At 46.4% G+C, this 17,949-nt stretch overlaps 1 protein-coding gene across 2 annotated transcripts in view; it reads left to right on the plus strand.

Moving 5' to 3' along the window:
• Positions 1 to 3,564: 3,564 nt before the first annotated feature.
• The window catches only part of LOC137532263 (GON-4-like protein), a 72,853-nt gene continuing 58,468 nt past the window's right edge, over positions 3,565 to 17,949 (plus strand). For both annotated transcript variants that reach the window (XM_068252581.1, XM_068252582.1), the window contains exons 1-2: positions 3,565 to 3,671; positions 16,606 to 17,897. In XM_068252581.1, coding sequence (XP_068108682.1) covers positions 16,688 to 17,897 — 1,210 coding nt within the window. In that variant the 5' untranslated portion in view covers positions 3,565 to 3,671; positions 16,606 to 16,687. The remainder of the gene's footprint in view (positions 3,672 to 16,605; positions 17,898 to 17,949) is intronic.

The following is a 17,949-nucleotide window of genomic DNA, read 5'->3' on the forward strand; positions in this document are numbered from 1 at the left end:
CTGCTCTTCCTTTAGGCCCATACGTGCAGCTGGGGGGGACGCATGTGTGACATCACACGCTCGCTAATGTGCTATGCGCCGGTGGCATGTATGGGGCTAATGGAAGAGAGGCAGATTCAGAAGACGGATGAGCACCGCGACACAGGACAGGTAATGTATAAATGCACACATACATCCACATTTGTACACTGGGGGGGGGGGGGGGGGGAACAGTGTCAGGGGTTTCTCCACGTTTGTCGCTCATCCCGGTATTGCTCACCATTACTGCCATGTACACAATCAACCATGAATGCCCAACATCCTGCAGCATGTCTGATCGCCATGCTGGTCCCCGAAATTGGTTACATTATCATTCGGGCATGCACTTAGTGGCACCGATTTTAATCCGATTCATAATAATTATAGAACCGGATGGTCGATCAGCTGCCAAGTCGCTATATGTATGGGTACCTTTAAGGCCCATACACATGCTAGAGGCCCATAACGTTCACCTCTGCTGATGATCTGGTCAGTGTGCAGCTGCCCCTGACCTCCACAGAGCTAGCGATCCGGCAGGTGGATCAACTTGGCCGAGCGACGACCAATAGCTATGTGACATCACATCTGCTCCATTGGCCCTGCCCCCTCACATTGCAACAGAACACGTAGTCAGCCTATATGCCATATAGAGCCTCAGCCCGGCAATGTTGCCCGAGGATTGGTTCCCAATCCCAGTTGGGCGACATCAATCTAGGGTGTGTATGGGCCTTGAGATGGCGCTGATCTAGTTTAAGGGACCCAGCAGGAAACCTCATAGGGAGCAGTTCTCCAATCACAGCACCCTCTTCAGCACAAAGCTTTGCAATGGCCATAGTTTACTACAACCTATGTGAAACTTAGAAGCTGGAGAGGGTGCCGTCCACCCAATCACGTTAGCAGAATTTCTCTGTGAGGTTTCCTGTTGGGTCCCCTGAACTAGACTAGTGCCCGAGCCACGTCCTTAAGCCTGGTACACACCTTCAGTTTTGATTGGCGAATCACTGTAGCGATTGGCCTCCATGTAGTATGATCGCTTACCTTCACAAAGTGTTCATAGTATTCAAGATCTGTTTACACTCATACATAGGTGGTAAAATTGGCCAATCAAAACTGAAGATGTGTACCAAGCTTTAAGCCTGGTACAGACATCCAATTTTGATTGGTCAATGATTGGTCACTTTTACCACCACCATTTAGTATGAGAGCTTACCTACATAGTATTGAAAGTCTGCTGGTCCTCATAACACCTGGAGTTGGTAGAATCGGTCAGTGATGATGAGCCAATCAAAATTGGATGTGTGTATGTAACTTTTGTAATTAAAGAAGGTCATAGAGATGTTCACAATTCCAGCTTGCATGTAATATTAAAGCAAATTGTGAGCAGATTGGCACGGGCCAATCAAATGTGCTTTCTGCAGATTTTGATTGGACTAATTCAAAGCTGCATAATATTTGCAATAGGTTTGCATGCAAGCTCAAATTACTAGCATCTCACTAACCGGCTTTGCTTATGATTCCCATCTTCCTACTAGGGATAGTCAATGAGATGCAAATAATTATGGAGGATTATGCAAATAAATTCTGAATGCAAGTATATGCAGCTTGGAAATGAACCAATCCAATCCCACCTTGGCTTCAGCTGATTGGTCTGCAGTGTGAAAATGGACCAATCCAATCCTACCTTGGCTTCAGCTGATTGGTATGCAGTGTGAAAATGGACCAATCCAATCCTACCTTGGCTTCAGCTGATTGTTATGCAGTGTGAAAATGGACCAATCCAATCCTACCTTGGCTTCAGCTGATTGGTCTATTTTCAAGTTGCTTTGGAGGAGGAGGAGCAGGAGGAAGAGAGGAAAGTGCCAAGTAATAGTGATTAACTGCATCAGTCGTTTAGTGATCCATCATGGCTGATCTCTATATGGTGTTGTGGGATACCTGAGCAGTCAACTCTAACGACTAAAATGAGGTAACAATCGCCTCTATAGCTCTCTGCCTTTTTTGTTTTTCCTTTAACCACTTGAGGACTGCAGGGCTAAACCCCCCTAGTGACCAGGCAATTTTTAGCTAAATTGGCCACTGCAGCTTTAAGGCCAACTCAGCACACAAGTGATCCCCCCCCCCCCTTTTCTCCCCACCAACAGAGCTCTCTGTTGGTGGGGTCTGATCGCTCCCCCCATGTTTATTTTTTTTAAAATAAATATTATTGTTTTGTTTTTTTTGTTAAAAACCCCTGTTTCTTTAAGTTTATTCCCTCCCTCCCTACCCAAAGCCAGCCAATTATGGCGATCGGCTGTCATAGGCTTCTGCCTATGAGAGCCGATCGCTCTCTTGTCCCCCATGGGGACAGCCGTGTCACACGGCTGTCCCCAGTGCAGCGCTGCTGCTCATCGCAGCGCTGCACCTAGTAAATAGACGGCGTGATCGCCGTCTAACAGTCTCCCGAGCGGCAATAGCCGCTCGGAGACTGAAGGCGGGGCGGAGCTCCGCCCTCCGAGCATGAGATGCGCGCGCACCATGCACGCGATCTCATGCAAAACAGCCCCGGGACTTTACGCCAATTGGTGTTAGGCGGTCCTGGGGCTGCTGCCGCGGCCACGCCTACTGGCGTGACGCGGGCGGCAGGAGGTTAAAGGAACTCTGAAGTGAGAGGGATGTGGAGGCTGACCTATTTAATTGTAAGCAATACAAATTGCCTGGCTGTCCTGCTGATCCGCTGCGTTTTAAAGCTACATACACATGTCCAACAAGTGCACACGACCACTTGCACCGCGCGACCTGTATGTCCGGACGGATAAACAACCAACTTAAGTGCACACGACCACTTGCACCGCGCGACCTGTATGTCTGGACGGATAAACAACCAACTCATTTACATACTGCGCCTGAACAATGGACTGCACATTGAAAACAAGTACAAGTCATTTATGAATCATTCAAACGTCTTGTACACATGCATCACCTGCATGATATCAGATCAAAAGTCGTATAGATCCAACAGTTGGATCAGTCAAAACGCTCGTCAAGTGTTTGCACGCGTACACATGCCTGCTTATCGTCCAACAGTCTAAAACAGACTAAAGTCAGATGACAATAGGGCACTTTGGTTGAGCGTGTGTTTTTAAAGCCCGGTAATGAGAAAAATATGTTGTTTTATAATTCAAACCACACTGATCCTACTGATTTATTTTCCTTCATATTAACATTTTAAAATTAGTAATATATCAATTTAAAGGATGGGAATAAAGTTTAGAGTCAAACACATTTTTTTTAGTGGATAAATATATATATTTACATAAAAAGAGGGACAAAGCCGTAAAAGAGGGATAAATGAGGAGGAAAGCGGGACTGAGGTACAGGGCTCCCAAAGAGGGACTGTCCCTCCAAAAGAGGGACAGCTGGGAGCTATAGTATGGATTATTACGAGAAGACAGTACACTGCACACTGCACAGAGACGGTCACGTGACCTAATCGCGAGCGCGTGACCGCGATTCGGAGCGTGGCGTGGCTTGGATGAGGCGGGAACGCGCGCGCAGCCGTGCACAGGCGGGGGCGTGGTTTGGCGGAAAGGCGGGCCCGGGAGGCGTGATGATGATTCCGGTGAGAAGATGGCGGCCACCTGATAGCGGGAAACGAAGACAACTGCCTGTGTCCGGTGTGTTGTGTTATTTTCACCTCTCTCCCTGTTCCCCTGGCAGAGGCCTGTAGTGCCTGGTGTCCGCCCCCTCCGCGCGGTGCATTGTGTGTGGTGTCTGTATGCATGGTGGGGGTAACATAGGGGACCCTCTCATCGTTACTGCACGAGTGCTTATTCCCATAGCGCAGTCCTGCAGGGGGCGTGGCTTACATTGCATTTGGATGCATTAGTGCAGAAGCCAGGGCTGATCTATTTATTATTGTTATTGCACGGGGAGAACATGCAAACACATACAAATAGTATTGTTATTGCACGGGGAGAACATACAAACTCCTTGCAGATAGTGCCCTGGCTGGGATTCTAATGGGGACCCAGTGGTGCAAGGTGTGAGCACAAACCACTACGCCACCGTGCTGCCCTATCTCTCTATAGATGTTATCATTGCTTTCTGAGGTGCTAACGTCTTCCGAGCTAGTCCAGTTGAGGGGGGGGCGTACATTTGAAATCTGCGCCGGTAGACTTGGGCGCAGGATACTGCCGTTATATGGCTGATCCTGCAGCTGCACAAGTCAGGGGCCGCCATGGATAGCGGGGGAATGATATAATTCAGCTTCCAGCGATTGCTGGAGGCCGAATTATTGTGTTTTTTTTAAGCAACTTCGGCTCCGTCTTCTGACGGCGCCAACGTTACTTACTGAGCGCTGCTATAGACTGATTCCCATTATAGTCTATCGTGGCGCCAACTGCACCCAAATATAGCTGTGCTAAAAAGCACTACTCCGGAGGGGGGACCCCCATCCACTTCCTGCTTCTGGCAAATTGGTTGTGACCACAAATGTGCCTGGTGCACACCATGCAATTGCCTGTCTGTTCAATGGGTCAAAGCGATACTTTCAGATAGGTCCGATCTGATCTCTGGTCCTCCCTTTTTCTTTTTTTTTTCTTTTTGATCGATTTTTCTGATCACTTCTGTACAAAATTGATCGGAAGTTGGTTGGAAATGATTGGTTTGACCCGTCAAGCTGAAATTGCATGGTGTGTTTTGAAATTTCATGGTGTGTTTACAAAAAATTTGGACAGTTAGAGAGAGTTGATGAATCAGGATGATTGTTTTGAAAGACGGCCATGATGGATCACATCGGAAACGATTGTTCAAAATTAATGGACAGAATAATTGTTTGAGCAATTGTTTATCACGTCCCATCGTTCGCATCACGCCACTCCTGATGATGAAAGATAGATTGTGGAATGATTGTTTTGACTGCAGATTTTCACAATCTCTCTTCCTGTGAGTACTTGTACCCAGCGAGAAACACTATAAATAAATAATAAAATTGCATACCAGGACCCTCACCCACAGTCTTTGATCATAGTGCTTGGTGCAGCTTTACTTAATCTATTCGCTTGGTGATATGGATAGTATTCCTGTTGGAGCCCCTATTTCTTACAAATTAGTGGTCGCAACTAAGTTTTCTACTTCCTCGCTTGTGTGTTGCATGTTGTGATTTCTTACACACACTGTGGGCCAGTGCACACCAAAATCCTTTAGCAGATCTGCTAACGCTAGAGGTTTTTGAAGCAGAGGGATTCTAGGCATGTTTAGGGTCTGTTCTCATTTGAGCGGGAATCGCATGATTCCCGCTCAAGACAAACCCGCTAGCGGTTTTTAAAAAACGCTTGCACGTGTAACACTATGGCAGTGTTCTCACTCTCGCGGTTAGCGTTAACCTCAAATGTGTTACATGCAGCGGTTTGCAGGTGATTTGCGGTTAACAATTGCGATTAGCGTGCATAGCACAGCTAATCGCGATTGCTCCCAAACCGCTGCAGTGTCCAATGATTTTTCCGCATTTATCGCGGAAAAATCACTCCCTCAAAACTTTGCGGTTTTAGATGTGAACAGACCCTTAGAGAGGTTTTCTAAACATGCATAGTGTTTTGTGTAGCAGATTTCAAATATTGTTACAGTAAAGCTGTTACTGAACAGTTTCTGTAACAAAAACGCCTGGAAAACCGCTCTGATCTAGCATTTTTCAGAGCGTTTTTCCACTTTCCTATACTTTAACATTAAGGCAGAAACGCCTCACAAATCTAAAAAATGCTGCAGCCCCCGGGTTTGCGTTTGTGGAATAAATGAACCGCTCTGGTGTGCACGAGCCCATTGAAATACATTACCCAAGCGTTTTTTTTTTTAATACCCAAGCGGTTTTCTATCCCCAAGTGTTTTTAAAAACGCTCCAGAACCGCTCTGGTGTACACCAGCCCTGTGTGCGATTTGCACGGATATCAGAAGTACATAGACAGAAGTTCTGTCTATGCACTTCTGATATCCAGGAGTGCATTTGAAGTTTCCACTAATGCATGATAACGCAGCTTGTGGTTGCATGCATTTTTGCACACAACGCTGTGTAATCCCATTTGTTATAAAGAATTTGATCTGCATCCCATCGTAGAGCTACACAAGTGCCATGCATTGCTATACATGACACTACCTCCCAGGTTGCAAGCAGCACACACATGGGAAAGGGACCTTTTGAGAGGGGCTCTGCCCATTCAAATGAAAAGTTGAAGGTCAAGTTCAAATTCACGCTCTGCATCTTGTGCAGCAGTATAATGCACATTCTGCAATATTAATTTTTTGCACATCATTTTTCATAGCATGACAAACTGCTATGTAACATGCGTGTTAATACATATCCTATCCATGCTGTAGCGGTTGTATTAGAATAACATTGTCCGTTACAGCATGTTGCTGCATGTGAGCGTGTTCATACAACGTTAGGGCCCATTCACACTTGAAATTGGCAAACCGGTAGCACTTAGCGCTACCATTTTGCGCGGTTGATTTTACTGCTTTAAGCACTGTACTGTGATCGCTCCAGAATTGCGGCAAAATTCTGCATGTAACATGTTTGCGATTGCTGCTAATCGCGAAACGCCCGCAGTCGTCTGCCATATAGTTATTATTGTACTAGCGGTTTAAAAAGCGCGGGAATCACCCTCTAATCGCTGTATTTTGAATCGGCCCATATGGTTAGTGTGTTCACATGCAGCAATACTGCGTGAATCCTAAAGGCCCTTTCACACTATTGGCCTGTACACACTGCTTCATTTTTCAAACTGCATGCGTTTTTTAAAGTGTAACTGTCGGGCATAAAATCAAAAATCATTTCTTGCTTTTTATCTGGTAAACAAGTAATAAGGATGCTAACCAGGCAATCCAAAAGTTAAAATCTCTATTACTTTTCTTGTTTATAAATGATCATTCCCCAGTTTACCTGACTCTTATTTGGTACGTTGCCACTCAAAGGAAGTTGCAGGGCATTCTGGGTTGTCTTTTTTTTTGCTTCTGTACATTAGTTAAGTCTGAGGGGAAATAAAGAAGCAAAAAAAAAAAGACAACCCAGCATGCCCTGCAACTTTCTTTGTGTGGCAACGTACCAAATAAGAGTCAGGTAAACTGGGGAATGATCATTTATAAACAAGTAAAGTAATAGAGATTTTAACTTTTGGATTGCCTGGTTAGCATCTGTATTGTTTACCAGATAAAAATAAAGAATTGATTTTTTTATTTTATGCCCGACAGTTACACTTTAATCGCAAGGTCTTTTTAAAAATCATGAAAATCGTGAGGACCTGTACACACTGGTGCGATGCGCTTTCTCTATTCTCATGAAGGCTTGCGATTGCAGTGTGTACAGGCCCTTACAGCAACCTGTCCTGTCGCACAAAAAAAGGGTGAAAGGGGCCTAAAGCTATGTATACGCAGACGAATGCCTGGCAATGTGGACAAGCATTAGGTGGCCACTCTCTCCTGGGAAGAGAATGATCTGATCTTTGATTGTTTCTCAACTGGATGGTTTTAAGCCCCATCTACACAATACGATTCTTTGTGCGATTCTATTTACGATCCGATTAAATCCGACATGTCCGACCGGGATTCGATTCAATTCGATTTGTCATTGTTTTGCAATGGCAAATCGAATCCCGATCGGACATGTCGGATTTAATCGGATTGTAAATAGGATCGTAATCGAATTGCAAAAAGAATCGTATCGTGTAGATTGGGCTTAACAGTAGAACAATTTTAATAAGTGCTGCCAACCTGATCTACTAATTGTTGATTCGGCCAGTAGATGTCTTGAGCATGTATATGTGCCATCAGACCATTGGTTTCCATACTAGAGGCCATAGGCCAAATGCGGCCCACAGAGCCTTGTTTTAATGGCTCCTGAACACTTTTAAAAGTACTAGTTGTGGACTGCAGGCGGCAACTGTGCTGTGATGTTCAGGATTCCTGCAGAAAAGACGAACATACTCTCTGGAAACAGCTGGCAGCAATAGTCTCGTTTAGGGACCCAGCAGGAAACCTCATAGGAAACAGTTCACCAATCACAGCACCATCTACAGCACTAGGCATTGTGATTGGCCGAATAGTATGGGTGTAGTTTACTACTTTATCTGAAACCTAGCGTTCGAGAGGGTGCCATCCATCCATCCATTCACCTTAGTGAAATTTACCTATGAGGTGTCCTGCTAGGTCTCCTAAACTAGACTAGGGCCTAGCTTGCCTCTGAGTCCCTCACAATGCCAGTACTGATCTGATCTTCCTGGCTGGAAATATTGTTCCTTATTGCTCTGCCAGCGCTTATGGTTGGCATATGGATTAGAGACCAGCTCATGGTGGGTCGTAGTTCTGGCCAGGAGGATTGGTGCTGCTTCTTCTGTGGGAGACAGGTTTCCTGGCAGTGAGTACGATGTCTTTCATTTTTTTTAATTATTTGAAGGAGCCACTGAGCACCAATGCTTGGTGGGCCTTCTGCCCAAATTCTATATGGGGAGGACTTTAAGGGGCATTGAGTAACTTATTTGGGGGGCACTCTGCCTGTTTGGAGGGGGCGGGGCTCTGCCTTATTGTCTTGGAGCCATTGTGCCTTATTGAGCACCAATGTTGGGGGGGGCTTCTGCCCAATTGTTTTTTGGGGTGGACTTTAAGGTGCATTGGGTAACTTATTTGGGGGGCACTGTGCCTGTTTGGAGCGAGGTGGGGCTCTGCCTTATTGTTTTGGAGCCATTTTGCATTATTGTATTGTATATTGCTATTTAGGGGGCCTGTATTTTTGTGACATTGGAAGCATGCTAAATATTGCTATTTGGGGGCTTCTCTTATGTTTGGTGGTGGTACTCTGTCTAATAATGTTTATTGTTGAAAATAGCTTGTCATTTGATATTTGTTGGACATTGCTTTCTCCTTGTTGTTATGTGGATATCACTGTAATCTTCCTGTCCTTCAGATAAAGACATATCATTTATATCTGCCTGCTGTTAGTATTATTTGCATATCAATGCATAAGATTAGGATTTGCATGAATTGTTTTCTTAAAGGGAACCTGAAGTGAGGTGTATGGAGGCACCATATTTATTTTTTATTTATTTTATTTCCTTTTAAACAATACCAGTTCCCTGGCTGTCCTGCTGGTCCTCTGCCTCTAATACATTTAGCCATAGACCCGGAACAAGCATGCAGCAGATCAGCTGTTTTATGACAGAAATCTGACAAGATTAGCTGCATGCTTGTTTCAGTTTTTGTGGTTCAGGCACCACTGCAGCCAAATAGACCAGCAGGGCTGTCTGGCAACTGCTCTTGTTTAAAAATAAATAAATATGGCAGCCTCCATGTATTTCTCTCTTCAGGTCTTGTTAATCCAGCATATGTTGTGGGTGGTGTGGTATAAGTAGATACTAACTGTGCCTTCTGTTCCTCTCCATCACCCGCTGCTCTCCTACACCAGACCCCAGTCAGCTCGCAGTCCCAGGCATCTCAGTGCAGAAATGCAGCACTACGCATGTGCAGTATGTCCATTTTGCTCGCCCGTGCTCAGTGATGTAACAGGCAGGCTCGCACCCGCGTTCCAGCCAGCATGTCTCCACATCATGTACTGCAGTACAGTGGAGCGTACGCGGCAGGGGTGACAGGGAGGAACGGACGACGCCGGTAAGTGTGGTATCTACTTATACCACAACATATGCTGGATTAACCAGAGTCCTTTGGCTGTGGTATCCTTTAAAGCAGTGTCCCTGTCCTCAAGGCCCACCAACAGTGCATGTTTTGTAGATATCCACACAGGTAATCACGTCTGCTGAGGCACTGATTGACCCACCTGTGCATGTTTGTTGTTTCCTGCAAAACATGTACTGTTGGTGGGCCTTGAGGACAGGGTCTTAATAGCCTCAGGAGTCCCCCAGTTGAAACCTATTACCGTAGATTAAATGTAAACATATTAGCTAGCACTAGGTGCACCCCCCCGATTGCCCAGAATCCCCTGATCCCGCTGCTTATACATTATCCAGCGATCGCCGCAGCCTCCCGCACAGCTCTTCTCTTCTCTATGGGGAGGATCGGGACTGTGCATGACGTCATGTACGATCGTCCCCATAGAGAAGAGCGGAGGTGTGCGGGAGGCTGCGGCGATCGCTGGAGCCAGGCTGGGTAATGTATAAGTGGCTGGATCGGGGGAATTCTGGGCAATATAAGGCCGGCCGACCACCTATTCTGGCTAGCCTAGTGCTAGCTAATCGGTTCTGATCGCATTTGGTCTAATAGGTTTCACCTGGGGGACTATGAGGCTACACAATCTCCTGAGCGGCGTAACGCCCAGGAGGTTAAAGGACAACTGAAGCGAGAAGAATATGGAGGCGGCCATATTTATTTCCCTTTAAACTATTCCAGCTGCCTGGCTGTCATGCTGATCTATTTGGCTGCGGTTGTGTCTGAATCACACCAGAAACAAGCATGCAGCTAATCTTGTCAGATCTGACAATGTCAGAAACACCTGATGTGCTGCATGCTTGTTCCGGGTCTATGGCTAAAAGTATTAGAGGCAGAGGATCAGCAGGACAGACAGGCAACTGGTATTGTTTAAAAGGAAATAATTATGGCAGCCTCCATACCCTTTCACTTCATTTGTCCTTAAAAATACTTTTAGTATGACTCTTATATGCCCTACCTGCAATCTGCTGTTGCCATGTCCCCATTTTGCTGCGACACCAGTTTTGATGCATGGTTTAGTTCATACAGAACCTGTTTTAGAAAATCTATTAGGTTTATTATACTAGGCTGTTATTTGGTTTATTGTACTCGGGGTCAATCAGCAAAAGTTGTGTCTATGGCAGGGATCACACTTGTGTCTATGGCAGGGATCACTGCAGCGTTTTGGGAAAGGCAAGTCTCTGGATGCCGCTTGCCAGGATCCTCTGGAAGATTAAGGCCACACCCCTCTTTAGGCACGAGCATGGCCATGCTGCCCCCATGCATGAGTGGCTCCGCCTTACTGTGCAGACACAGTTGTACCTGCACAGCTTGCGCACGGCCTCGATCCTCTTTCTGGTAATCACTTGTAAGGAAAAAACCGCAATGCTTCACCAGGCAAAATGGGAGTATCTTAGCTGGGACTCCAGTGTACAGGGCACCTCTGGGAAAAAGTATGAATAATAAAAAAAAAAATGGCGCCCAGCACACTGGAGTCTCAGCTAAGATGCTCTCTTTTTGCCTGATGAAGCTGGCTGCTTCCTCCGAAGCGTGTTGCAACCTGGATTTTTTTTCCCCAGAAAGTGATAAATGAAGTCTGTTTGAAATTGAGCCTTGGCCATGGAGATCGCTGCTGGAATGTATGACTGGGTGAGTTAAAGGACAACTGAAGCGAGAGGGATATGGAGGCTGCCATATTTATTTCCTTTTAAGCAATACCAGTTGCCTGGTTGTCCTGCTGATTCTGTCTCTAATACTTTTAGCCATAGCCCCTGAACAAGCATGCAGCAGTTCTGGTGTTTTTGACGTTATTGTCAGATCTGACAAGATAAGCTGCATGTTTGTTTCTGGTTTGATTCAGTCACTACTGCAGCCAAATAGACCAGCAGGGCTGCCAGGCAACTGGTATTGTTTAAAAGGAAATAAATATGGCAGCCTCCATATACCTCTCAGTTGTCCTTTAAACCTATTGTTGCGCACTGCAGAGGGAGAAGAGAAATGCGGTCTGCAGCAGCAAATGTTTGCCCACTCCCGCCCTGCAGAGCAACGTGGCAGATATATCAAGACAAGCGCAAGTAGAAGAGTGAAGCAAAACTACAGCTGTTGCTCAGAGTAACCAATCATATTGCTTGTTTCATGTAACAGCTACCATCTAATTGGTTGCTGGGGGCTATCGTTGTGTGTTAAACATGCAGTGATAAATCTTCCCTGGTGTCTGCAGAAACACAGTGATACCCGCTGCTGTAGCCAACCACACTTCAGCAGAGAGGGCAGCAGCAGGACTTCCCTATTGGCTTCTGGGTATTGCTGTTGCCTTAGAAACCTGATAGCGAGAAGGAAGAATGGCTCCAGGAGTAGAGATGGTAAATAAGATGCTCCATTTTTTCCGACTCACATGCAAATTTAATGTAAATAATGTGCAACCTGGAACTGGGCCAATCCAAATCAGCAGGAAGCCCAATTCGAAGCTGCATATCATTTCCATTGAAAAGTAGCATGTCGTTTAATATCTCTACCCAGCAGACAGGTGGCCGGGGAGCCTCAAAGGGTCCCTGTGACGGAAAACGGTAACCTATAACATTTGTACACATAAGATGTACATTTGCCCCTTAACTGCTTGCCGAACGCCTCACGCCAATTGGCGTGAATGGGGCGGCTCCCCAGGTCTGCGTAATGCCATTTAGCGTTAAGTCTTGAGGGCGGAGATTGCAGGCGATTGCGCATCCCCACTTCTATGATGGAGCTCTGCTCCGTCATCAGTCTGCCAGCGGCGATCACCGCTGACAGGCTGTTAGATGGCGAAACCGCCGTCTATTTACTGTGTACAGCACTGCGATCCACAGCAGCACTGTACTGGGGACAGCTGTGACACTCGGCTGTCCCCCTGGGAGGTTCAGAGAGCGATCGGCTCTCATAGGCTGCTGTCTGAGAGTCGATCGCTGTGATTGGCTGGTGGAGAGAGGGAGGGGAGAATTATAAATAAAAAATAGCGACATTTATTTAGGAAAAACAAACAAAAAATGAACATTACAGCAATGAGCACAGCCCACTGAGCCCACCAGCAGAAAGGTGGGCAGAAAAAAAGGGGGGTAATCATTTGTGTGCTGAGTTGTACGGCCCTGCGGCAAGCCCTTAAAGCTGCAGTGGCCTGAATTGTGTAAGAGGTTAAAATATTATTTGTTCTACCTGTCACTTATAGCAGGTATGATTAATTTGATGTCTCTGAATTTCTTAGGGCTTTTTTCCACGGGCAGTTGATAGGCAGTGAAAAACCTCTCAAACTCTCACAGCTGCTTGGTGCGGCCTGGCAACTGCTTGCTGCTGCCTGGCTAATACTTGCTGCGGCCTGGCAACTGCTTGCTGCGGCCTGGCAACTGCTTGCTGCGGCCTGGCAACTGCTTGCTGCGGCCTGGCAACTGCTTGCTGCGGCCTGGCAACTGCTTGCTGCGGCCTGGCAACTTCTTGCTGCGGCCTGGCAACTGCTTGCTGCGGCCTGGCAACTGCTTGCTGCGGCCTGGCAACTGCTTGCTGAGCACACAGTTCAACTGCTGGTGGAAATGGGCCAGGTATTATATCTGAGTCAGTAATAGGTCAGTGTCATGACTCTGTAAAGTGCTGCAGAAGATGTCAGTGCTATATAGATGCATGATAATATGGTAGGTATACTAGATGAAGCAGGTTGTTTCGGTGCTCAGCGTTGATACTAGGCGCCCCATAGCAGCAATATAATGCTGTGCGCAGGGCGTGTAAGGGTGATTTGGGGCTCTGGCGGGTGCTGGACCCCGACTTATATCTCCCTCTGAGTTGTGACAACCGGGAGTTTTGCGGCAGCAGGGAGAGCCGTCATTTGGCTCACCCCGCGCCCAACTCACCGGCGACGCTTGCATTCGTACGCATACTAGACTGTGACAGGGATTACATTGTGGGGTTCTTCTGAGGACAGTCAGTGACGTGACTATGTACTCTGTAAAGTGCTGCAGAAGGTGTTTGTTCAGTATAAATCCATAGAAATATGCAGGTGATGGTATCTTATTGTCACCCAGGTTCTGGCAGAGAGAGAAGATGTTGCAGAGGTCATCTCCAGCCTCTCGGCTCTTGCTAGATGCTTTCCAGGAGATGTGGCTGCTCCAATCTGCTCGAGGGATGTCAGAGAGATGCTTGCAATCTGATTTATGTTAATTGTATGCAAATGTATGCAGCTTGGAATTGGACTAGTCAAAATCATCAGCTACTATATTTGGACCTATGCCAAGCTGCATACATTTGCATAAAAATGACAAAAAAAATTGCATCAACTCGGAAATAACAGCACCTCGTTGATCTTTCCTGCTCATCTGTATTCTGTTCCAATTATAAAACTGTCACATGACCAAGACCATGCATAACTAACCGAGGCTTACATTCGTGTGTTTCTGTCTCTCTCTCTTTCTGAGTATGACTCTGTGTCTGTCTCTGTCTGTCTCTCTCTCTCTCTCTCCCTCTCTCAGTATGACTGTCTCTCTCTCTCAGTATGACTCTCTCTCTCTCTCGCTCTCCCTCTCGCTCTCTTTCTCTCTCTCCCTCTCTCAGTATGACTGTCTCTCTCTCTCTCTCTCGCGCTCTCTCTCTCTCTCTCTCTCTCTCCCCCTCTCTCAGTATGACTGTCTCTCTCTCTCAGTATGACTCTCTCTCTCTCTCTCTCTCTCTCTCTCTCTCTCTCTCTCTCTCACTGTGTGTGTCTGGCTCTCGCTCTCTCTCTCTCTCTCTCTCTCTCTCTCTCTCTCTCACTGTGTGTGTCTGGCTCTCGCTCTCTCTCTCTCTCTCTCTCTCTCTCTCTCTCTCTCACTGTGTGTGTCTGGCTCTCGCTCTCTCTCTCTTTCTGAGTATGACTGTGTGTATATGCGAGCTGCGAGTGTGTGTACTCACCTAAATCAATTATTTAATGAGGAAAAGTATTAAAAACTGGTGGCAAAATACTGCTGTTAATAGGTCTAAGCGGTAATTGGGGATTTAAAAATAGCTATTTTCCATGCTGAAACAGGTGACAAGAAGGGCGCATCCTGGCTTTACTGACACAAGGATACAGTGAGCGTCAGTTTGCATTTATCCTTAAAAGGAGCCAGAGGTGAGAGGTGTATGGAGGATGCCACATTTATTTCCTTTTAAACAATGCCAGTTGCTTGGCAATCCTGCTGATCTATTTGGCTGCAGTAGTGTATGAATCAGACCAGAAACAAGCATGCCACCAATCTTGACAGTTCTGAGAAACATCTGATCTGCTGCATGCTTGTTCAGGGTCTATGGCTGAAAGTATTAGCTGCAGAGGATCAGCAGGACAGCCAGGCAACTGGTATTGCTTAAAAGGAAATACATATGGCAGCCTCCATATCCCTCTCAGTACAGTTGTTCTTTCAAATGTTAAAGATTACAGTACACAAGAATAAAGTCAGGCAACAGGCACCAGTCAGGCACTGTAGCCTGGTAGAGGGAGGAAATGAATCCACTCTGAGAGGGGTGATGGCAAACTCATTTGAATGTCACTCGGGAACCATATGCTGATATCAAGTGACCTTCAACTACAGTGACACACTGAGACTGGGGTGAAGTGCGTGGCAGGAACAGTTCAAAACAGGTTCATGCAGGCAGGGCTGAAGTCCCGCAAAGCCACAACAAAGCTCTTCATCAGTGAGAAGTAAAGAAGAGTCGGCCTGAGGTTTACTAAGGACCACAGTAATTGGACTGTAGAAGATTAGAGTAAGGTCATCTTCTCTGATGAGTCCAATTTTCTAGTTGTCTAATGCTGGGTACAAACTATGAGATTTTCTGGCCGATTTACTGTCAGATCGATTATTTCCAACATGTCCGATCTGCTTTCCGATCGACCGAGCATTTTCCAATCGATTTCCGCTCACTTTAATAGGAAATCGATCAGAAAGCAAATCGGACATGTTGGAAATAATCGATCTGACACAGTAAATCGGCTAGAAAATCTTTTAGTGTGTACCCAGCACAATGGTTAGAATCAGATCTAGAGAAGCACCCAACCCACAGTGTCTTGCACCAACTGTAACATATGGTGTAGGACCAGTGATGATTTCAGATTGCTTCAGCAAGGCTGGAACCAGTCAGATCTATCATGCCAGGCTCTGTCCTAATGATATAGAACTCGGGGGAGGGGCCTCTGTGTTAAATACTTACCTGATCTGATGTAAATCATCCTGGCAGGTAATAGCCTCCCCCCCCCCCCCCCTTGAATTGCGGCCGTGGTGCCTTCTTTTCCGTCGCATTTCTACCAATGCTCTGGCTACCCCCATCTGCGTTTCCGCGGCCCACCTCCAGCTTGACAGCCACGGCTTAATTGGTGGCTGCTGAGCTGGGGGCGGGCCATGACAATGCAGGCGGAGGTTTCCAAAGAGCTTTGGCAGATGTAGGAAACATGGCCGCAAATGGTTTCCTGAGGAGGGGGCGGAGCAGCACCTGAGTCCCGATTACGTCGGAGCAGATAAGTATTAAACTCTGAGAGGATGTATGTGTTCCCTGGCTGGATCTTTAGGTATGACTTAAAAACCTGTATTTATTTGGTTGGCTTTTTTGTACTTCACTTGTATAGCTTAGTTGTTTCCAGCTCCAGTGTACATGTTTTGCCAGATGTTGTATGAACCAAATGACATGTAGGATCTTTTGGCTCTCTGCAGTGTTGACTTAGATGTTAGGCCAGAAACCCACTGGGAGCGCTTTGTAGGCATGAGTGATTTGAAAAAGCTCTTGGTAATGTAATGCTATGGGGGATTTTTATAAAATCACATCACTCAAGTGGGATCACACCCATAGCATTACATTAGCTAGAGCTTTTCAAATCACAAAGCGCTCAGAAAAGCTCTCCTAGTGGGTTTCTAGCCTTAATGTTTAGTGCTGTTAATGATACCTGTCTCTCCTCTGCCCTAGGATGAAGCATCCTACGTTCTCCCAACCTGGAGAGGACTTTACCTTATACTCATGGTACACGTTCACATAGACCTCAGTGCTGATGGAGAAAGTATCTGGAAAAGGGGCACAGGGGATAATCAGTGATGAGACACAGATGTCATCCCATTCACTTTTCAGATCTACTGATCCCATCATGGCCCAGAAAGCAGCCAAGTCTGACAGTACCACCGTACTACCAAAAGTAGTCGGTGATGAAACCAAGCAAATCTCACACAGAGTAACTAACACGGGAAAACATGTGCTTGTAGCTCCGGTACCAACGCCTCCCAGGTCGGAACCTCCTGTTCAGAGGACGTCTAAGACTGTTCTAGCCTGTGTTAGGGGTGCTGCAGTTGCTGACCAATCAGGACCAAGGACTGGTCCTACTGTATGCATGCAGAGGGCATCAAGACCCGAACCTCCTCCTCTTGTGCATAATGAAACGCTTGCTGGGGCCGAACCTTCAGACCACAAGCGGCAACCACCGGCCAACCAACATTCCCATAATACGCAGACTGTACAGAGTTCTGTAGGTGGTGGAACCTCTGGCCACAGCAACCAGAAGACTTTTGGGAGAGCAGGTTCCTCTCCTGAGCAGAAGCACCATATGCCGACTGTTATTACAAGTAATATCAGTCAGTCAAGGGTTTTGAATCCACTTTGTCTGAAAGTTGACCTTAGTCAATCAAAACCACCAATCCAGTCTTTGCAGATAACCACTGCTACATCTCCTCCAAGAGCTGACACAAATTCGCAAAGTTACCCATGCCATTCTACTCCAAAAGCTGAAAACCACGAGCAGAGACCTCCATACAGGTCTGCATCAAGAACTAACGCCAGTCAAACGCCACTTTTATCCCAGTCTGCTCCCAGAACTGAAGCCTGTCAGTCAATACCTCCATCCCAGTCTGCTCCGAGAACTGATGCTAATCAATCAACATCTACATCCCAGTCTGTTCCCAGAACTGACACCAGTCATTTGAGATCAAACACTACATCTCCTGACAGCAGTAATGTGAGATCTCATTTTAAATCTCAGAAAACTGAAAGGAAGCATCTAAAACCCCAGGCCAAATCTTCTGCTCACCAGTGCAAAGTCCAAAATCAGTCAGAGTCGGGTCTTGCCCAGCCTGAGGGTGTTTGTGAGTCAGAAGATGGTAGAAGGTTGGCTGTTGGTTCTGGTGGGGCTCAAGTCTACAGCAAGATCACCCAGCCAGATTCAGAGCTGCCAGCTGTGCAGAAGCATGACAAGAACACAGACAAAGTGGACGGTAAGTGCTATAAGAACCAGCAGTATTGTCTTTAGCCTTCGTTTGTGGGAAT

Source organism: Hyperolius riggenbachi, chromosome 9 (genome assembly GCF_040937935.1).
Source record: "Hyperolius riggenbachi isolate aHypRig1 chromosome 9, aHypRig1.pri, whole genome shotgun sequence".
Classification (NCBI taxonomy): Eukaryota; Metazoa; Chordata; class Amphibia; order Anura; family Hyperoliidae; genus Hyperolius; species Hyperolius riggenbachi.